The sequence below is a fragment of the Phodopus roborovskii genome, unplaced genomic scaffold (genome assembly GCF_943737965.1).
Source record: "Phodopus roborovskii unplaced genomic scaffold, PHOROB, whole genome shotgun sequence".
Taxonomy (NCBI): domain Eukaryota; kingdom Metazoa; phylum Chordata; class Mammalia; order Rodentia; family Cricetidae; genus Phodopus; species Phodopus roborovskii.
Genome location: NW_026126461.1, coordinates 19526183 through 19548613, shown reverse-complemented (window position 1 = coordinate 19548613; position 22431 = coordinate 19526183). Strand labels below are relative to the sequence as shown.

The 22431-nt window shown below is 43.7% G+C and overlaps 1 protein-coding gene across 1 annotated transcript in view; it reads left to right on the top strand.

Moving 5' to 3' along the window:
* Window positions 1–7042: 7042 nt before the first annotated feature.
* Window positions 7043–22431, top strand: part of Smchd1 (structural maintenance of chromosomes flexible hinge domain containing 1) — a 102792-nt gene continuing 87403 nt past the window's right edge. The window contains exons 1-3 of the mRNA XM_051190924.1: window positions 7043–7254; window positions 17584–17659; window positions 18632–18793. Coding sequence (XP_051046881.1) covers window positions 7069–7254; window positions 17584–17659; window positions 18632–18793 — 424 coding nt within the window. The 5' untranslated portion in view covers window positions 7043–7068. The remainder of the gene's footprint in view (window positions 7255–17583; window positions 17660–18631; window positions 18794–22431) is intronic.

Genomic DNA, 22431 nt, shown 5'->3' with positions numbered 1-22431 from the left:
GAATAACAACAAAAGAAAAATTAAAAACTAATCTAATCTTTGATAATTTTAAATGTGTTTGTTTATAGGCACCCTCACTCCCATCTCTTATTCACTTCGCATTCCGGAACCTTCTTCTCAATATGTCCTCACCTACTATCTTTTCTTTTTTTTAAAAGTTTTATGTGTTTATTTATTGCTTATATAGTATTCTGCCTGTGCTTGCACACCAGAAGAGGGCACCAGATCTCATCGCAGAGGTTTGTGAGCCACCATGTGGTTGCTGGGAATTGAACTCAGGACCTCTGGAAGAGCAGCCAGTGCTCTGGGCCATCTCACCAGCCACCACCCCCCCCACACACACACACACACTTTCATGTCTTTTTTTTTTTTTTTAATCCGCTGAGTGAGGGTTACTTGCATACATGTGCATAGGTGTGGTTTTGTTTATCAGATCATGGGCAACTTCCCAGTAGTAAGGCACTACTTTTAAATACATGAACAGATGCAACCATGAACATCAGTTGTGGTGAAAAGTTCAGCTCTCAGAAAGTAAAATCTGAAGTATTGAGTTATAAAGCCAGCTTGATTACATTAGCAAGAACCTGTCTCAAAACGAACACCAGACTATGTTATTGTTTTTTCTAGCTTCTTCTAAACCATTAATATTATGTTATGCTAGAAATTAGGAAATGGGTTGTAGTAAAGAAAAGAAATGCAGACTGATAGTACAAAAAGAAACAGTCTGTCCATCTATGTGTACCAGCAGGTCTTAAAGAGCGCCAGCTAATTAATTTCATAAGCAAAGACATTCCATGAGTAACATTAGCTTTCCTTTTCTTTTTTTTAGTAACATCAGCTTTCTAGAAGGAACCTTTGCCACTTCAGTTTTGCTCTGCTAATTTGTCAACTTTCCTCTGAGTGATGAAACAGTTTTCCTGTCAGAGTATTGCAAATAAACCAATGAATGTATGTGCCTACAGCTATAGTTGTGGAAAAGGATTCTGTTTGTGGAGCTGAAGAGATGATGGCTCAATAATTAAGAGCCATGATTGCTCTTCCAGAGGACCTGGGTTTGATTCTTAGCGTCCGAATGGCAGCTCACCAACACTGTACCTCGAGTCCTAGGAGATCTGAGACCCTCTTTGGTCTCTACAGGCACTGCATACACACGGTGCACAGCATGCCAGATGTATGAGCCCTGTATCCTCAGCTCTCAGTCAGTTATCCACTCAGTTCTTGAATTTGAGATCCTCCTGTCTGTCTTCTGGGGAGTTTATACTATAGACTTTGAAACCAGACCCAACTTATTGTGGCTGGATAAACAAAACACAGTAAGCATGTATAAATGGGTTCATGTGTACAAAATAACAACCAAACAAATGGCCAAAGGCATTATGAGTTTTATTTTTAACTTTCTTTTGATAGTCTTTGTGTGGATTCTTGGCTGGTCTGGAACTTAGTATGTACGCTAGGGTGGTCTTTAACTAGTGGCGATCCTCCTTGCTTCTGACTCCAGTGATATGATAACTGGCATGTACCACCAGGGTCCACCATACATGAGCACCGATAGACTTTCCCTTTAAAAACATTTTCATTTATCATTATTTCTAGGGGATGTGTCAGAATACATGTGTGGAAGTCAGAATTTTTTTGGGTTGGTTCTTTCTATCCTGCCTTATGTGGGCTCCAAAGACAGAATTTGGGTTCCTAGGCTTGCTTGGCAAGCAGCGTTATCTACTGGCCAATTCTCTGGCCCTTCTTTTCCTGTTTGTGAAATATTTATTAGAGACCACTTAAACTTAACCCCCCCCCTCGGTTTTTGGAGACAGGGTGTAGTTCTTGCCATTTGCTCTTATTGTCTCACTGGAAATAGGTCTTGTGTGTAAGTTCTTAAGTTTCCCTTTCCTCAAGCATACTTGATAATTACTGTCTTTGTGTATAGTTTTGTATCAAGCCTAAATCTTTTCTTTTAGACTAAAAGGGGAATTGTAGTGAGACGTCCACTCCAACCACACCTGTTGCACTGACCACGCCCATTGGGGTTTGGGGACAGGTGCGGTCATGACCTGGGAGGACTAGGTCTGGGGTCCTGAACCCCAGCTCTCTCTCTTGCTTCCTGGTCGATACAGAGAACATCCGGAGGCATCCTTGGGACATGAACCTGCTGCAGTCATCTGTTTCTGGTGTAAGTGATGTCTCTCCCAAATAAACATCCTTCAGCTTATTATTTCCCAGATTTTTATTTACCACATTTTATCTGGCGTCAGAAGGCTTTAGAAAAGCTGGTTCAGGGACAGCTAAATGCTGGACATATCGAGAATTCCAGCCCCTGGAATTCTCCTGTAACAGGGTTTTTCTGTGTAACAGCTCTGGCTGTCCTTGAACTCATTCTGTAGACCAGGCTGGCCTTGAACTCACAGCCTCCTGAGTGGTAGGATTAACTACCACCACCCAGCTACCCAGCTAATTAACTTTTTTTTTTTTTAAATGAGGCTCATTTAGTCTGAACTCTTGGGCTCAAGCCAAATTCCTGCTAGGTACCCAAGCAGCCCGGTCTAATAGTAGTAGGTACATCACTGAGCTCAGCTCAATAGGCTTGAAGGAGGGTCTCAAAACAGGCTTGGCTAGCCTAGAATTCACCTTGTATACTTGACTGCCTTTGAACTCAGAGACCTCTGCTCCCAAGTTCTGGGACTAAGGTGTTTAACTCCACACCCACTTTTAACTAGGTGTTTTTGTTTGTTTTCAAGGCAAGGTTTCTGCGCCATCCTGGTCCTCTTGCAATTTGCTGTGTAGACAAGGCTGGCCTTGAATTCAGAGAACTGAGTGCCTCTGTATCCCCAGGTTAAAGGCTCTTTGCACTGCCCCTATCATCTCCATCATCAGCACTCCTGAGGCAGAAGCAGGTGGATCTCTCTGAGTCTGGGGCCATCCTGGTCTCCCATAGAGTTCCAGGGCAGCCAGGGCTGTTACAAAGAAACTCTGCCTCAAAACAAAACAAAAAAAGCCCCAAACAAAACCAACCAACCAACCAAACAAACAAACAAAAAGGCTTGTGCCACCAGGTCCAACCTAAGATTTATAAGATTATTTTTACTGTGTATGTATTTCCTGCATGTGAGTGAACCACACATGTACCTGGGACCTACAGAGGCTAGCAGAGGGCATTGTATTCCTGGAACTAGTTAAAGATGGATATAAGCCACTATGTAGATAATGAGACTGGAACCCAGGTTCTCTACAAGAGCAATAAGTGCTCCTAACTACTTAGACATCTCTCCAGCCCCAGAATTGAATTTCCCACACAAGCTCTACATAAAACAACAACAACCCCCCCAAAAAAAACCCAACCAACCAACCAACCAACCAAACAAACAAACAAACAAAAAACTATGTAAAGTGCCAGTGAGGCTGAGTCTTGCTCGCCTCCATCTTTGTACAAATTCAGTGGTTGGGGAGCTTTGCTTTAGAGAATTTTTATTCTTTCTTTCTTTTTTAAGCTTGTAGATGGCATTCACAAAGAGTTAATGCTTAGAATTTGCCACCAAATGAAAGGAAATCCCACCTAAGAGAGTGTAATTCTTTATAGCTGTACCTAACAATCCTTTGCTAGACAAGCATTAAAGATGGAAGACAGTACTGTATCTTACCTCCATGGATGTAAAACATCTTGTACTTGCTTTATGATGTGTAGTAGTGACTATGCTTTACCACAGCTTGGGTTTGTTTTTGTATTTTAAAACGATTTGTTTGACTTCATGGATTATGCACACTGAGTGTCAGCCTGGTGCCTACCTACAGAGGCCAGAGCAGGGCCCTTCCTCCCTTGGAAATGGAACTGTTGCTAGCTGCCTGGTATGGGTGTGGGTGCTGCAAATCAAACCCAAGCTCTCTGGAAGAGCAGCAAGCATTCTTAACCATTGTACGATCTCCTTAGTCCCCCTGAGCTCTTTCTTTTTGGAGACAGGGTCTTACTACCTAGCTATGTAGACCAGATTGGCCTTGAACTCACAGAGATCTGTCTGCTTCTGCCTCCTAAGTGCTGGCATTAAAGTCATGCGATACCAATGCCTCTCAGAGCTGCTTTTGATAATAGTACCTTTTGAGAATAGGAGTTTTTCTTTTCAGATGACAATTGAGAAGCTAAAAAGGAAAAAAAAAAAGGTGTCAAGAAGCTGTTTTCTGGGATTTTTTTTTTCCTTTTAGTTTTTTTCTCCCTTTTAATAGAGAATGCTGGATGTCTCTACAAATTTGTTCAAATGACAGCTGAACCTGGGAAATCTGTAGCTATTATTGATGCATAACACAACACTTTCGTTGTTTTGCTACAAGTATATACACATATATGATTTGAATCTCTGGAGACGTTAGCTATGCTGCCAACTTTGGAAAAAGTAACCTAATTTACCATGCTGAGTTAGCATCACAGTAACAGATATGCTGGTCTAGAAACATTAAGCCTATTTTTTTTCCCTATTAGTACAGGAATTACACACTGTATTAAATATATAAGTTCTTATCTATGAGGGCTTGATTACAGAAGTAAAGTGTTTCCTAAATAATGAAAACAAACAGACAAAAGTATGAATCAGGACATGAATGCTGAAAAGTTTGATTTTCTGCATCCACATCTGGGGACTCACAAGCACCTGGAACCCCAACACCAGAAAATCCTAGTCCTCTGACCTCTAAGGGGCACCTGCACACATACAGTGCTTCTATTTGTATTCATGAGATTTAAAATTTGGTAGTACAGAGGAAGAGGAATTGCCCTGCTGATCATCTGGCTGTTAAGTCCCAGTTTGCCAAGCCACAGAGGCGATTCATCTTGCTCATTAACTCAGAGAAATCATTTTTTTTTTCTCCCACCCCCACCTCAAAACAGGGCTTCTCTGTGTAGCCATGGCTGTCCTGGAATTCTCTTTGTCCATCGGTAGACCAGGCTGGCCTGGAACTCCTAGATCTGCCTGCCTCTGCCTCCTAAGCACTGAGACTAAAGGTATAAGCCACCACTGCCTGGCTAATTTGTTTTTCTTGAGTTGTTTAAATCAAACATAGCACAGAAAAGGACAGAAGGAAATGGTATGATGTGAAGTTTTTTTTTTTTTTTTGGGGGGGGGGTTCTGAAACAAAATTTCTCTGTGTCCTGGAACTCACTCTGTAGACTAGGCTGGCCTCGAACTAATAAAGGTGTCTGCCACCACTGCCCCGAGGTTTTGAGTTTTTAAATAAAAATGTGAAATGTCAGTTATGAGTAATGACTCACCCTTCCCCAGCAAGCCCAAGGCAGGAGGGTCAAAGTTCGAAGTTAGCCTGTGAAGCACAGGAAGCTGACAAAAAGAAAAAACATAACAAAACAAACAAACAAAAAAACCAAACTACAAGGAGACTTTACATGACTTTACGGGGGTTAATTTTGGGTCTCCTGTCTCCCTTGTTCCTGCCCAGACACATGAATGCTTTTGGACACAATTTCACATACCACCTTCCGCGAGCATTCTCTCTTCTCCAAGTCATGCTATTTATGTCGCCCAGCCCAAAAACATGCCTTCTTCACGCTTTTGTCAAGTTTCATTTTCTGCCTGTGAGTAGAAAATGTAGGTCCAGCCAACAACCCTTCAATGCTGTCCTTGGTGCCAATCATCAGGTGTGTTTCTAAGGTGCAGCGACTTTGTGAATCTATTTATCACTAACCATAAAGGCTTCAGCAAACCTCGTAAAAACAGCATACTTTAAACATGGTTCACCTCTTGGAAACCTAAAGGGGCTCCCTAAACCATCACCTGGGGGTTTCGTTGATTTGCACGTTGCTCTCAAGTGCAAAGCAGCCAGGTTGAAGACCCGGAGACCAAGTTACTTCTTGTTGTTTAGCGCTATCTATCAGCACGGTTGCGAAGCGCATCCACCGTTAACGGCGCTAAAAGTTTTCGAGGAGGGTGTCCCGCACACCTAATTACGCACTCAGGAGACTCTTAACAGCCTCTGCGAGTGGGCTGGGCGTCATCCGGTCAGCACGCACCCGAAAGAGTGGGACCCGCAGGCGCCACTGACAGCCTCAGCCTCGGGGCCCCAGCAAACCGACCCCGGGGGGGGGGGCGAGCAACGCGGCCGCGGTGATGATGTCAGAGCCCCGGTTCTTGCTCGAGGCCCAGCTTTGTTTTCGTTCAACGCCCCACGCCGCAGCCCCCGCCCGCGACCTCGAAGGGAGCGCTTCGGTCGCGCAACCGCGGGGCGCGGTGCACAGCGTCGGCCGGCCGCGCGCGCGCGCGTGCGGGGGGGGGGGACCGGACCCGCGCGGCCCCAAGCCCTGCGCCCTGCATTGCGCTCCCCTCCCCCCACGCTTCCCGCCACCGGGTCCACTCGACTCAGCGGCGCCCTGGAGACCGCATGGCGCGGCGGCGGCGGCGAGGGCGGCGGGGGAGGAGGAGGAGGAGGAGGAAGCGGGACCCTGCAGCCCGAGCCAGCGCTGCGCCTGGGGCTGCGCGCCTGCGAGCCGCCTCCCCGCGAGGGCGCCCGGGGCGCTGGGAGCGGTCTTCCCGCCGCTCGCCAGTCCCCCTGGGCCCGCGTGAAGCCCGGGGGAGGGGGTGGTGGTGGTGGGAGGCGTGGCCTTGGGGGGCGCGCGAAGCTCCGCCCCGCCCCCGCCCCGCCCCGCCCCGCCCCGCCCCGCGCGCGGCCTGCCGGGCTCGCCCGGGCCCCGCCCGCCGCTCTCTTCCTCCTGCGCAGCGGCCGCGGCGGCGGCGGCCCAGTCCTGCTCTCGGGTCCCGGGGAGCCAGGCTCGCTTCGGCGGCGGCGGCGGCGGAGGCGGAGGCGGAGGCGGCGTCCCCGAGGCGCGCGCGCGGCGCGTCCCTGCGCCCGCGGGGTCGCGGAAGTGACGTGCGGCGCCCCGGCAAGGGAGCGTTTGAATCGGTTCCCGGGTTGCTGCCTCCCGGCCGCAGCCGAGGACGGTGCTGCGCGGCGGGCCGAGGGCCCTGAGCCGCGGCGGCTGGAAGCCGAGGGAGGGCGCGCGCGGAGTCGGCGTCGCCGGGAAACGCGCCCCAGGGCCGTGGGGGGCCGGATCCGTGTGTCCTCCCCCGCCCGCCCCGCAACATGGCAGCGACGGGCGCCCGCGATCCCGGAGGCCTCTCGGCGGGCTCCGGGAGCGACGCCGGCGTCGACGGTTGTCGGACGGTGTACTTGTTTGACCGGCGCGGGAAGGAGTCGGAGCTCGGGGATCGCGCATTGCAGGTCTCGGAGCGTGCAGGCTACGCGGGGCTGCGCGCTTCTGTGTGTCAGGTACGCCCCGGGGCACGGGAGGGATGCCGGCCCGGAGGTAGGGGTAGGTGGCCCGGAGCCTGCGTGGGTAACCAACCGCCATAAACTTGTCAGACGGACCTGCTCCTGCGGCCTTCGCCTCTGCCGGGGGGAGGCCCCCGCGTTGCGCATGATCCCCCGGCCGGCCCGGCTTGGGACGAGCGGGCTGGGGTCCCGCCCCTCCGTCCGTGGACCTCGGCCGGCCTAGCGTTAGGGACCTCGGGATTAGGGGTGGGGGGTGCGCGCTTATCGGGTTTAGCAACCGCGGAGCAGCGAAGCTCATCATCCTGTAGCAGAGGCACCTGTGTAGTTTGTAACTTCGCAAGTAGACCGCAGAGTTTGTGCGCAGCTGTAGAGTCAGAGTCGACAGGGCTTGCGATGGTTAGAGGTGGTGAGATTCCCCGAGTCCGGGCACCCCAGGTTCGAGGAGAGAGCATGGAGTAATTTCCCGGGTTGTCTTGTCAGAAGGGTTTGCCTGGCTCTGTCCCAGCAAGTGTCGTCTACACCTGTAACTCTCGAGTTAGGCTAGTGTGCGTAGCTTCTGGTTTCCTGAGCGCCCACCTTCTTGGGGTGGGGGTCCTGAAATAGCTTCCAAGTGCCCATGGTGACGACAAAGAACGTGTACATGGGCTTGGAAAATGAATGACTGTGTAGCAGAACCTGCTTTAAACTGTCTGGTGGGTGCTTCGTGGATTGGTGGTGTTACTGTTGCCCGAGCTTGTGAGTGAGTACATTTTGGGGGAGTAGTGTTGCGGGGGTTTTGAGACAAGGTCTTGCCAGAAGTCTCTCTGTTGACCAGGTTGGCCTCGAACTTTCGGTCATTTTGCCTTTGCTGACCAGTGTTGGTAGTCACAGGCTCGACTGCCGCCGTTCTGGGTTCTGAGCTTTTAAATGAAGGAATGTGGTAATGCCAGAATTAACCACAGAAAAACAGCTTCAGAAGAAAGCAATTTGAAGTGCTGTTTTGCCTTCAGAAGAATTGTTAGTAACTTTAGGAATGGCCTAGGTAGGACAGTGGGTCTCGGTCTTCCTGATGCCGCAACTCTTTAATACTTAAGCTCCTCCTGTTGTGGAGATCCCTAACGATAACATTATTTTCCTTGCTACTTTAATTTTGCTACTGTTACCAATTGTAATGTAAATATCTATGTTTTCAGATGATTTTAGGCGTCCCCTGTGAACGGGTCATTGGGCCAGTGGCGACCCACTTGTGAAAAAAACACTGGCCTAGGGACATAATTTTGTACAGTTATTGAAACAATTCAAATTGAGATTTACTTTGCCAAGGTGGACTTTCTTTTGTTTATATATAGCTCCATTCCCAGGGTCTTGACACATGGTAACTGCCTACACAGTTTGGAATGGATACATTAGTTGGGAGAAAAACTAGGTAAACTGTGAAGGTCATTCTATGCCTGTGCATATGCTGGTTGATTGTCTTAAGCCTGATTCTCATGCTGTAGCCAGCGCTAGACAGGAGCTCTGTGTGTTTGTCAGTGTTAACTCCCGTGAGTCCCCCTTTTTATGTCTCTGTAATACATGTTTTACATTTACTTTTATTTTTTTTTTTCATTTAATATTGCCAGGAGAGTCTCTTTTACTTTAAAGAAAGTTATGTATTATTGTATATATATGGGTGTTTGCCTGCATGTATGTCCGTGCACTGGTTCATGCCTGGTGCCTTCAGAGACCAGAAGAGGTGATTTGTGAGGTGGCATATGGGTGATGGGAATCAAACCCAGGTCCTCTGCGAGAACAAGTGCTCTTAACTGTCCAGCCCTGGAAGTGTCTATCTTAATACAGGGCTCATAGAATCAGGTGTGATCTCTTAGTGCCACTATTTACAATAAACACTTGAATTCATGACTAGTTTTGTTTATTGTTTCAGGAACATCTTTAAAATCCCCCTCCCTCCCTTTTTTTTTTTTTTTTTACATTTGTTTGTATGTGTCCATGCACGTGCACTCACCTTCATGTGCTGTGCATGTGCCAGGGAAAGAACTGGGCTCCTTCCCAGTGCTGTCACCAGGTCACCCCCCCCCCCCACTCCATAGTGTTAAAGTTATAGGTGTGTCTCTGTAGTGAGATAGGTGTGTGTGTGTGTTATTAACTTTTTTGTTTACTTGTTTGTTTCATTTAGAATACTGAAGATCTTCTTGTTTCTGTCTGGGATCATAAGTGTTAGGCACCATGCGCCTTTTTTGTTTTGTTTTTTTAAGATAGCATTTCTGGAAGTCCCTTTGTAGACCAGGTTGGGAATTAAACCTGGGCCTTCTGGAGGACCAGCCAGTGCTCTTATCCGTTGAGTTATCATTCCAGCCCCACTGACATATATACGGGCAAAACACACACAAGCACATGCATGTGCACACGTGTGCAGTTTTAAAAAGAAACTGTGATATTCATACATGCATTTAATGGATTTGAGACCCACCCCCATTCTTTCTCTTCTAGTCCCTCATGCCCTTCATCGTTGAATATGTTTCCTTTCTTTTCTAAAAAATACTCATGGAGCCTATTTAGCACTACCTGAATGGAGCATAGGTAGCCTGTCAGGGCCTTCTCCCCCAGTAGCCCAGCCTCAGATATGGATGAAACATCTTGACCTCCCTCCCCCATCCTTGCTGGGAGCTTGTACAAGTCTTGTGCATGTAGTCAGTCCCAGCTACTGTGAGATTATGTGTGTATCTCAGTCATGTCTGGCAAATACTGTTTAACTTAGAGGCATCTACTCCCTCTGGCTCTTACAATCTTTCCACTCCCTAGTCCACAGTAGTCCCTGGACCTTGGGCGTAAATTCTGATCGTTTCCTGGGTTACCTGTATGTTGCACAATACTGTTCTGATTTGCATGTCCAGTATTCAACATTGCTGACAGCTTTGTTCAACTGTAGACTAATACAAGTCTTATGATCAATTAGAGATAGGCTTCCCCAAGCTATGAATTTTGGAAAGTCGTGTCTATGAAACACACTTTAAATTGCAATATGATCCCTTTATAAAGGAATAGCTATATAGTCCTAGTTGAGTAAAAAGTTATTCAGGCAATAAAGGTGCTAGCTTTCCTAGCTATAATATGTAGGTAGGTAATTTGACTGTTGAAGGTCAGAAGCCATCTATGAAGTTAGTCATAAGCTAGATCAAGTATGCTGAGCCATTATTCTAGAAGAATCCTTAATAAAATGTAAGAACAATAGATTTATGAGGCCATTGTATGAAATAATTAAGTACATGATAATACTTTGCAGTTAAATATTGTCTTAGTTAGGATTTCTATTGTTATGAGAAGACACCATGACCGTGGCAACTGAGGTTTCTCTGTTTAGCATCTTTGGCTGTCCTCAAACTCATTTTGTAGACCAAGCTGGCCTGAAACTCACAGAGATCCTCCTTCCTGATAGGAGCAGGTTTTCCTGCCGGCCTAGACCCAGAGCTGCGCCAGCCTCAAATAACACACAGAGACATTGTATTAGATATTATGCTGTTGGCCTGTTACTAGCATTTCTTATTGGCTAGCTCTGTCTTAAATATTAGCCCATTTCTATTAATCTAAATGTTTCCACGTGGTCACGGCTTACTGGAGAGAGGGTTCGGAATTCTGCTCTCTCCGTCCTCCACGTTGAATCTCCTATTACCCATCCCTGAATCCTCCTTGTCTCCTAGTCCCGCCTATGTTGCTCTCTTATTGGCCAACAGTGCTTTATTCATTAACTGATACGAGAAACATATTTACAGAATGACATCTCCCATCATCTCCTGTCTCTGTCCAAAATAAAAAGGGTTTTAACCTTGACATAGTAAAATATATAACAAAACAGTTACCAAATAAGAACCATAGTTAAAAATAGTCTGTTAATATTAGCAAGATTTAAAGAAAAACTTTCATCATCCTATCTTTGTGAGTCTTAAGTCTATGTAACTTATCTTTAATCCTAACTAAGGAAAAATATAACCATAACTATCTGTCTTCAACTCCTTCAAAGACCACAGAAGGATAATATATAAACTCTAGAAATGACAGAGACATGTTGCTACCTGATCAGTCACCTGAAGTTCTTCTGTAATCTTCCATCTTCAGCCCATAGAGCATGGTGTGTCAGGCAGACTCCTCAGCAAAGCAGGAAACCTTAAACTGTCCATTTGTATTGGCAGTTTGTCAGTCACTTTTCTCTGTGTCCTTCAGACTGTCTGGCAGACTCTTCCATGAAGCAGGAATCCTGTAGCAATGTCCATTTTGTTTCAGCAGTCACTTTCCTGTGGGTCCTGCATGTCCAGTTTATACAGCATAAAGTCAAATAAAGAGCGGTATCTTGTCCAAATGGTTAGTCTTGCCATATTGAAAGCAAACTCCATAACGCATTTCTTCAATGTCCATCTTCCTTTCTGACGCAGGTGGTGTTGCCAGGAGCAGTTATGTCTCATTGTCAAGAAAAATCCTAAACCATTTTAATTGTCATATTCTGTAGGTCTTTGAAAGGTTTGAAGAATATTTATCCATCTCATATATATCTCTGAAAACCTAGCTAACTTAACTATAAGTTTTGACTATTATAGGTAAAACCTAACTAAAGTTTTGACTCTTATAGGTAACTATCTAAAACCTATTAAATTATACATTACATTTTAAAATGAGCTATATAAACATAATAACCTAAACAAGAGGAGAAATACACATTTCACAAAATTGACCTTAAATTATATCAATAAATGAAAATCCATTCCAAAACAAAGTATTCATTTCTATACCATAATCCCTTTTTACCTTTAAAGAGATTGGTTGTGTCATTAACCATTTATAACCAATCCCATTTAAGTGAAAACAAACATTTATAAACAATCTTTGGAAATTCGGGCATCGTTCCAAACTGCTTCCTGCTGGTAGGGGGCACTGTCTTGGGGATCCTAAGATGTAGAAATCCTGGCCATAGTGGTCTGCAAGGATGCCTTATCCCAGCTGTTTTGAATGTTGGTTCATCTGGGACACTGCTTCAGGGGGTTTTGCTTGATCAAACCATGTTAGCCTGGAAGGAAACCACAGCTTTTCATTTTCTATGGAAACAAAAATAGAAATTCTTTTCCCCAGTAACCTGTCCTTATACTTAAATTTTGAAGTCAAAGCATTTTTAAAATATATAAATTGGAATAATCCAGCAACATTTGTTTTAACAGTTATTGTTATTTCCTTAGCAGTCAAACGCTTTAAAGAAAACACAATACCATATTGTATCCAGAATCTTTTTGTACTTTCCATCTTTATGTGGCTTTTTTATTGCATTTTTTGAGACAGGGTTTCTTTGTGTAACTTTTATCTGTCCTGGAATTAACTCTGTATATCAGGTTTGCTTTGAAATCACAGAGATCTGTTTCTGCCTCCCAAGTGCTGGGATTAAAGGCATGTGCCATGTACCATCAATGTCCCAGCTACTTTCTTTTATTTATTTATTTATTTTTAAACCAGCTGCTCATATACGCCATTGAATTGTTAGCAGTGCTTCTTAAAAGCTGTGGGGTATTTTTGCCGCTATGCTGAGTCAGGAAACCTCCCTTAAAGGAGCTGGGCAAATCTCTGCTTGTCTCTAGCAAAACAGAGTCCTACTGAGAAATGTTGCTACCAAGAAGCCTTGCTTGTTTCTGTTCTTTTGTTTGTAAAACCCTTTTTTAAGCTTTTGTTAAGTTTTAAGTGGAAGTTCTTAGTAGCCATGTTGAAGGCGCCATTTTGTTACCAGGGCTGGCCTGGTTCGTGGACCCAGCCCCAAATAACACGTGGAGACATTGTATTAGATATTATGCTGTTGGCCTGTTACTAGCATTTCTTATTGACTAGCTCTGTCTTAAATATTAACCCATTTCTATTAATCTAAATGTTTCCATGTGGTCTTGGCTTACTGGAGAGAGGGTCCAGAGTTCTGCTCTCTCTGTCCTCCATGTTGAATCTCCTATTACCCATCCCTGAATCCTCCTTGTCTCCTAGTCCCGCCTATCTTGCTTTCCTATTGGCCAACAGTGCTTTATTCATTAACCAATATTAGAAACATATTTACAGAATGACATCTCCCATCATCTGCCTCTGGGCATCCATAATTAAAAAATTTCTTAGCCCTCTTTAGATAGAAAGGTTTGTCTGGAAAATTAATGTGTCACCACACAAGGCAGAATCCTGCCTCAACTGCTCACTATTATGTTTCATTTTAGAAATGTACGTCTTTTCTTTTTAGTTTAAATGAAAGTGTTAATTTACCTTTCTAATTATTTTTTGATTGTTTTGATCTTTTACAGTTCATATTGTCATTGCCACCTTTTAAAAACATTTTTTATTACATTTATTCATTTAGTTAGTAATGTTTTTTAGAAAGGTGTCAGGCTTCTTTAGATTCCCTGTAGCATACATATTCATACCTTAGTGCTTTGAAATACCTATTCTAACATGTCTACATCTAATTTGTATAAAATAAGTGTTATATTAATGCTTTGTTTCAGATAAGTTGATTCCTTATGTGATGGAGTGAAAGATGGTGTCTTTGGGTGGTTCCTCTTGATGGACCAAGGCTTTTGAGATGAGTCAGTGAGTGAGTGTGCTTGCCACCAAGCCGGAGGACCAGAGTTCCCCACTCAGGACCCACATGGTGGGCAGAGAGAATGACTTCCAAGTTGTCCTCTGACCCTTACATGTGCCATGTACCCCATAAATGAATAAATAAATGTAAGAAGTTTAATCCTTTCATAATGTCTCACCTAGTCACTAGTGGGTTTTCTCATCGTATCTTTTAATTTGTTCTTTAACAACTTTGTATGTGTATACAGTGTGTCCTGATCATACCCAAATCTTCCTTCCCTCTACCCTCTCTACCTTGTGCCCCCTCCCATGCTTGAGTATAACTTAGTGAATCTAATTATGCTTTTACATACTTGGGTATGGAGTCATCCACCAGAGCATGGGTAATCTACCAGCAGCCCCACCTCAGAGAAAAGTGAGACCTCCTTCCTACTTGACATTACATGCCCATAGCTCCTTATTTAGGGTTGAAGGCTCTTCAGCTCCTGTTTTATCCACATTGGGATGTTCACTGGCTTGATTATGTGTAGGCTGTGTCACGCCCAGTTAATGGCATTTCACAGCACACTTCCTCTATTCTTCCAGCTCTTATGTCTTGCTACCTTCTCTAATGTTTCCTCAGGAGGCTGTGGACACTTGATAAAACTGTCCCATTGAGGGCTGAGCACAGTCACTTTTTCTCAGCTCTTTGGCCATTTTGAGTCTCTTCGTTGACTGCTGCCTACTGCAAAAACAAGCTTCTTGTAAGTATAAAGAAGATATTTAGAAGGCAGTTTGACAACATGTCCATTTAATACAGCAAGTTAGCTCCCTTCTAAATCCTGTGACCTCCCTAGTCCTGGGCTTTTAACCAGATTTACAGTACCAGGCATGAGTTCCCTCCTGTGGAGCAGGCTTCAGGTCCAGTTAGAAGCAGTGATGCCACTATTGTATTGGAAGGCATGTATTATCTGACAGGTCAGTCTTTTTTGTATGTGGGGTCAACTTCCAGGTGAGTCTTGTTATTTTCTTGTCCTTCTGGTGCTATGAATGCTAGCCATCAGAAAGCAAGTTTCCTGGTCAGTTCCTATTTGATCTGTATCTTGCAACCAAAGTATTGTTTTTGAGATTTCTTTATTTTTGAAGACAGGGTTTCTGTTGTGTAGCTTTGGAGACTTTCCTGGCACTCTGTAGACCAGGCTGGCCTCAAACTCACAGATCTGCCTGCTGCTTCTGCCTTCCAGGTGCTGGGATTAAAGGCATGTGCTAGCACTGCCCAGCAAGGTTTTCTTTTAATAACTCTTGCCTTCTGGAGGAAGCATTTTCTGCCTATTCATGGTACCTCTGTTCAGTTGCCTTTAAAATTCTTAACAATTACAACACACACACACACACACACACACACACATTATTCTCTGATAATTTAGAGAGGTTGCTTTAATTACATTCATTCTTTCCCTAAAACCCATCAAGTTCACTTTTGCTCTCTGTACACTCTTAGGCTTCGGGCTCTCTTCTGGAGCAGAGGGTCTATAACCTTAAATCTGAGTCTCTCTGCTAGCAGCTGTCAGTCATTATTATCACTTCAGCCAGGGGGAGGGCTTACCACCTACCTTCCCTCCACAATGTGCATTCTTTCACTGCTACCATGAGTTTACCTGTGCAGCAGCTTTGTTGTATCTGAAAATACTATTTCCATGTAGTCAGTCGTCCCAACCCCTTTCCACAGTGACCCTTGAGCATACTCGGTGTGATGTAGACGAACCATTTAGGGCTGAGCATTCCATAATCTCTCATATTCTCTGATCACTTGTGGGTTTGTGTTAATTGTTTGTTACAAGCAGAAGTGTCTCTGATGAGGGTTGAAAGATAAATGTTGCACTAATTATAGTTGGTATTAATAGCAAAAACCCAGAGACAGATATTGGGTTAAAGGTCAACATCAGAAAAGTAAAGCAGCCAGGCACTAGAGCTTTTTCACCTCTACAAATGCTCGGACTGAAAGGGCGATCCTGCCCTCAGGCTTGTCTCCAGACTGCACTGCTGGCCACCAAACCTCAGACTGCACTGAGCTCCTGTCTCCCACCTCATATTTCTCTCTAGTGCTGGGGTTAAAGGTGTAGGATGAATCCCAAGTGCTGAGATTACCTCTCTTTTAGACCAGATCAATTTTGTGTAGCTCAGGGTGGCCTTGAACTAGCACAGATCCACCTACTTCCTCCTCCCCCTCCCCCCCCAGTGCTGGGATTAGAGGTGTGTGCCACCACTACCTGGCCTCTGTATGGCTAACTAGTGTGGCTGGCTTGCTGCCCTGGTCTTCAGGCAAGTTTTATTTGTTAGATCATTAACAAAGTATCACCACAGATAAACTAGTCCATGGGTATAGTGAACAGTCATTAGAAGATGGTTTAATACTTTGTCAGTGTAGTGGAAGAGTGAATAGATCTCCCTCTAGGAACCATGACATATTTAGCCACAGGTTTTTTTTACCTTGATGAAGCTTCCATTTTGTGGAGTGGGTCTTTTTGTTTGTTTGTTTGTTTGTTTGTTTTGTTTTGTTTTTTGAGACTGGGTTTCTCTGTATTGTTTAGGAGCTTGTTCTGGAATTAGTTCTGTAGACCAGGCTGGCCTCGAACTCCAGAGTGCTAGGACTAAAGTCGTGTGTCACCAACGCCCTGCTAGTGGAGTGGGTCTTAAACCAAGTTAGAAAGTTGTTTAATTTAGGTTGGATGTCTTGAACCCCCGCTCACATCCCCCAATCACCACCACCAAAAAGAAAAGTTGTTTCGTTCTTTCTCATCTCACTAAATAGCCCTGGCTGGCCTGGAACTCATGTGTGCATGTCTGCTTTCCAAGTGGTGGGATTAAAGGGGTGTGTCGCCATCACCGGGACATAAATTTGTAGTTAATGTACGAAGTAGTGGGGTTCTGTGAGGCTTTTTTCTTTCCTTTCTTTGTTTTGTTTCTTTGAGACAGGGTTTCTCTGTAGTTTTGGAACCTGTTCTGGAACTCACTCTGTAGACCAGGCTGGCCTCCCAACTCACGGAGGTTCACCTGCCTCTGGCCCCACCACACCCCCACCCCCATCCCCTATCTCCTACCCCATCCCCGAGTGCTGGTACTAAGGCACGTGTCATCACCCACTTGACGGCTTTTTTTTGTACATCCTTAGTGTTGGTTAGCAAAGCTTCCACCCCGTCCTCTACCTCAGTCCATTGCCCACCCCCACATAGCCTTTAGCTCCAGGGCTGCCTCTGTTTCCATATGTATGCTCTATAAGACCAAGGCCCCTTCTCCCTCTAGGGACCCGTTTTGGCTACCTGACCTACAGACACAGATTAATTATAGAAATCTTAAATATCCGAAGCTAGATTTCACGTATAAAAGAAAACACGTCTTGTTTTCCTGGGCTTGAGTTACCTCACTAGTAAATTTTCTGATTGTATCCATTTTCCTGAAAATTTTATAAATTCATTTTTCTTTATAGCTGAATAAAATTCCATTGTACATGTAATCACATTTTCATGATTTAATGATTGTCAGATGTGTTCTGAGTAGCAAATAGCAGGAAAAAAAATCTTGTTAGGTAAGCAGTTTATATGGCTTATGTGTGATTATTTTGCAAAATTGAAATTTAAAAATGCCGTGTTTTATTTCCTAGATAAGTAAGTGTAATTGATATTGCAAAATTCTAATATCAGTATGTTCACACTCTTGCAAACATAAATAGAACAGTTATTTTCTTTATATAATAGGTTTTTTTTTTTTAATTTTGGATAGACAATTGGCATTTCATCTGAAGAAAAGTTTGTTATTACAACTACAAGCAGAAAAGAAATTACTTGTGATAATTTTGGTAAGTAAAGCAATGTTCTTTTGTATTTGTTGTGTAGCTCTATATCACCATCTGCCATAGTATTGATATTTGGAGTACTTTGTTTTCACAGAGGTCACATTTTCCTCTGTCAGTTGGTCCATAGAAAATGAGGCCTTACCACTTAGCTGTTTTTGAACACCCACAAAACTGAGCTCTTACCAAAATTGAATTCTTTAATTATTTTTTCTTTTTAAGTTTTTATAACTTAAGAGATTTCATGTTCATGACCTTAACTCACAGAGATCCACCTGCCTCTGTCATTTGAGTGCTGGGATTAAAGGTGTGTGCCACTACCACCTGGTGTGTTGTTATATTTTAAGTGTTTTCTTATTTCTTTATTTGTGTATGTGTGTATTAATGCAGAGATCAGAGGACAACTTTGGGAATAGTTTTTCTCCTTCTGCAGTGTGGGTCTTAGGGATTGAACTCAGATTGTCTGATTTGGCAAGCTGGTACCTTTAACTGTGGAATAATCTTGCTGGCTCAACCTGTAATGGTATTTTAAAAACTTTAAACAAAAAAAATGTGTTTTAGCTGCCATGGTAGCTCAGCATTCAGAAAGCTAAGGCTTTCTTGAGAAAGCTTGACTTACTTGAGGGTGATCCTCATATCCCACAGTGGAAGGAGAAAGCTGACTTCAGAAAAATGTCCTGAGACCTGTACATGTTTACTGTGACATGTATTTGCCCATGTGTGTGCTGTCATGTACACACACACACACACACACACACCAACAACAATAAATAAAGGAAATATAAATATCATGTATTTTAGAGAGATGTGGAAATGTTTATAGCTGTTCCATTGATGCTCTTTATATTCACAAATGGAATTTGTAAATAGATCCATTGACACTTTACCTTACTGTTAAGTGCATTTCATAGAGAATAAATTCATTGAGTTTCTGGTGGTCAGTCCCCTAGCATTTATGGTTCTGCCTCTCGGTTACAGATGAAACTGTTAAAGATGGAGCCACTCTGTACCTGCTGCAGTCAGTTGACCAGTCACTAGTGACAGCAACCAAAGAGAGAATTGACTTCCTGCCCCACTATGACACTCTGGTTAAAAGTGGCATGTATGAATATTATGCAAGTGAAGGACAGAATCCTTTGCGTAAGTAGTCTATCTGTACAATTTTTGAATGTTAATGTATTTTATCCTTTGGCCACAGGCCATTCCTTTGTGTGGATGTGTGCCTCATGAGTGTGGCTTCCCAGGGAGCACAGGAAAATAGCTGGGGCTCCTCAAAAGCAGAAAGTGCTCTTAACTGCTGAGCTACCACTCCAGCCCAGTCTCCGTTTTTTAAAATTTTGTGTGATGTTGTGTGTGCAGATGTGTGTCCCACGCAGTACATGAGAGAGTCAGAAGACAGCTCCCTGCCCTCTATCATGTGTGTTCACTGCTGCCGCTGCCAGAGTAACTGGACTATAGGCTTCCAGGGAGTCTCTAGTCTCTGGTCTCTGTTGTAGACACACAGGGATTACAGGTACTGCAGTGCTGCACATCTGGCTTTTACATGGGTTACTGAGCTTGCACAGCAGGTGTTACCCGTGGAGCCATCTCTCCAGCACAGAAGTCAAGTTTAAAAAGTCATCTCTAACCCGTTAGACATCTTCCTGTCTTGCTGTAAACCATCTCCAGTTAAGAAAATACCCCTTACCTTCCATTTATTTTTTATTTATTTACTTGGATTAAACCCCAGAGTCTTGTACATATAAGGTAAGCATTCTGCTGCTGTATTATAAACGGTCCCTACTTTGTAAATTTATGCAGCTTTTGCCGTGTCTTTAATATCTTTTTCTAAACCTTTACATTTGGACTGGTTTATCGTTATAGACTGTACCAGATCTTTTTTCCAGACTGTCAAAGTACTTTATGCTATTACAAACCATATTAAAATTATTTCTTGTTATTTTTGTTTGTTTGTTTGTTTATCTATTATGTGCATTGGGTTTTGCCTTCATGTGTGTCTGTCTGAAGTGCTAGATCTGGAACTGGAGTTTACAGACAGTTGTGAGCTGCCACATAGGAAGTAGGAATTGAACCCGGGTCCTCTGGAAGAGCAGCCAGTGCTCTTAACCACTGAGCCATCTTTCGACCCCTAAATTCTTTCTTTAAATGTGTTTTACTGTTAGAAATTCCTAAACAGAGATAAGTGAATAGAATGTAAAAATAACCATATTGCTGTTACCTGGATGTAATCATCACTAACACTTTGATGATTATCATTTCAGAAGTTTCTCTACTAGTGATTTTTTTAAAAAATGTATTTTATATATAAGCCATGTAGTAGTGGCACACACCTTTAATCCCAGCACTCACAAGGCAGAGAGGCAGGAGGATCTCTGTGAGTTCGAGTCCAGCCTGCTCTACAAAGTGAGTTCCAGGAGAGCCAGGGCTATTACACAGAGAAACCCTGTCTCAAAAAACCAAAATAAAAATTTATGTTAAGTACAGAGGTGGTGTTAATAGATAAGTCAAAAGCTCTTCCACAGCTCATCTCCCTGTATGGCCTGCTCTGTTTGGCAGTACTTGTTCTGTTTTTACACACTTTCCGGACCATTCACCTTGGTTCCTTCTCTGTGCTGACTAGCCTGTCCACTTTCAAGGCTTCTGGCAGTCTCTGACTTCCTCACCTCCTTCATTATCTCCATATGTCTGCAGAAGTCACCATTGACTAGAAAAGTTGGAGTAGAAATAAGTTTTTCTTTAAAAATATTTTATTCACTTGCTTGTTTATTTATATTTTATGTAATGATTATTTGTTGTATATTTGCTGTGCACCATGTGCATGCTGGTATTCACAGAGGGAAGGGGTTGTCACAAACCCTGGGACTGGTGCACAGATGGTTGTGAGCTTCTGTGTGGGTTCTGGAATTGAGCCTTAGTCCTCTGGAGGAACAGCCGGTGCCTTTGACTGCTGTGACCTCTTTCTGCCCCCACCCCTGAAAATAAGCTTTTAAAATTTGCGTTTTTGTGTTTTGAGACAGGGTTTCTTTGTATAACAGCCTGGCAGATAATAGGTGCTTACATGTTTGAATTGAGTCAACTTTAAATAACTTCCTTGAAGAATTGGTTTTCAGCTGGCTGTTATTACAGAAATAAGTGGAGAATCTCTTCTTGAACTTTGGCTTTGATTTCTGTTATATCTCAAGGTCTTTCCTCTCCTTTCTTTGCTTCTGGTTCTTCCTTACTTTGTTGTGGCCATGTCTTTAAGTCATGTTCATTGTTTCTTTTGTGAATTTTCTTTCAGCAGACAGAGCTGAGTTTTATTGCCTGTGTGTCAGTGCAACAAAGTTTACCTCTGGCTCTCTAATCTCTTTGTAAAGGACAGTATCTGTTCCAGCTTTCTATGTAACACTTACACTAATTCAATTTGATTGTATTGAAAGTGTATATATTTCTAGAGGCAGAAATTCAGACTTGTCTCAGTATTCCATTCTATTCACCTTTTCTTACTTGGGGGGGTGGGGTGGGAGAGGTGTGTTTTGAGACAGGATTTGTTTGTGTAGCCTTGGCTGTCCTGGAACTAGCTCTTTAGACGAGGCTGGCCTCAAACTCACAGAGATCCAGATGCCTTTGCCTCCCAAGTGCTGGGATTAAAGGCATGTGCCACCACCTGGACCCTTTTCCTTTTTAAATTAAGTTTTATACATTATTTCTTTTTTATATCTTTATTTTCTAGTTATTGTTGTCCTTAAGCTGATCCAAATGCATGCCTAATTTGTGGTAAATTTATCTGATTAATTTATCAATCTAGTCACTTAAATGCTTAGAGTGCTTGCTACAGTGCTATTATGTGGGTCAGCAAGTTTCAGCTGGGTTAAATTTCTGTAAAATGAAGATAAAATTAGGTGTATCAATTTTTCCTTTGTTTTTTGAGATAGGGTCTCACTGTGTAGCCTAGGCTGCACAAACTCAGGTTCTTCTTGCCTCAGTCTTCCAAGTGCTAAAGCAGCAGTAGAGCCCACCAGGCATTCGGCTAACTCTTGAACGTTTGGAGCTCCCTATGCAACTTAAAGGCAGCCCAGCCATCAACTGCCTATTGCTTTTATAACTAGTGATGACTCTTGTGAGTCTTGTAAGATCCAAGAGCTTTCTGGGCCTACGTAGACCAGGATGGCCTCACACCCACACAGATATCCCTGTTTCTGCCTTGAATCCTAGGGTTAAAGATGTGTGCCCCCATGCCTGCCTTGGGCCTGTTTTAGGGTTCAGAGCCTTGTTAATTTTTATTTTACTTCTGGGTTCTTAAGAGTTTGTAGGACGGAATGCTTTAATTTGGAGAAAATGTTAACACATTTTTTTGGTTTGATTTCTATAGTATGAATATAACATTCTTTCTGTTACTATGATGAAATAACCTGATAAAAAGCAATTTAAGGAAGTGTGTGTTTTTGTTTTTCAGTTTTACATTTCATCATAGACAAAAAGACATAGCAGGAACAGGAAACAGACTAGTCACATTCCTCCCAGTCAGGAGAAGATAGAGGGGGATGCAGGGTTATGCTCACCTGGTGTCACAGTTTGCTATCAGTTGCCCTGATAAACACCATCACCTGAAGCAACTTCAGGGCGAAAAGGGTTTATTTGTCACAATCCATTGAGGGAAGTCAGGGCAGGAACTCGGGCAGGAAGAACTCAAGTAGAAACTGTGAAGGGATGCTGCCAGCTGACTGACTTGTGGCCTGCTCACTGGCGCTCTCTGCTGCCATCTACCTCGAGCCGCCCACAGTGGCCCCCTCTGTCTT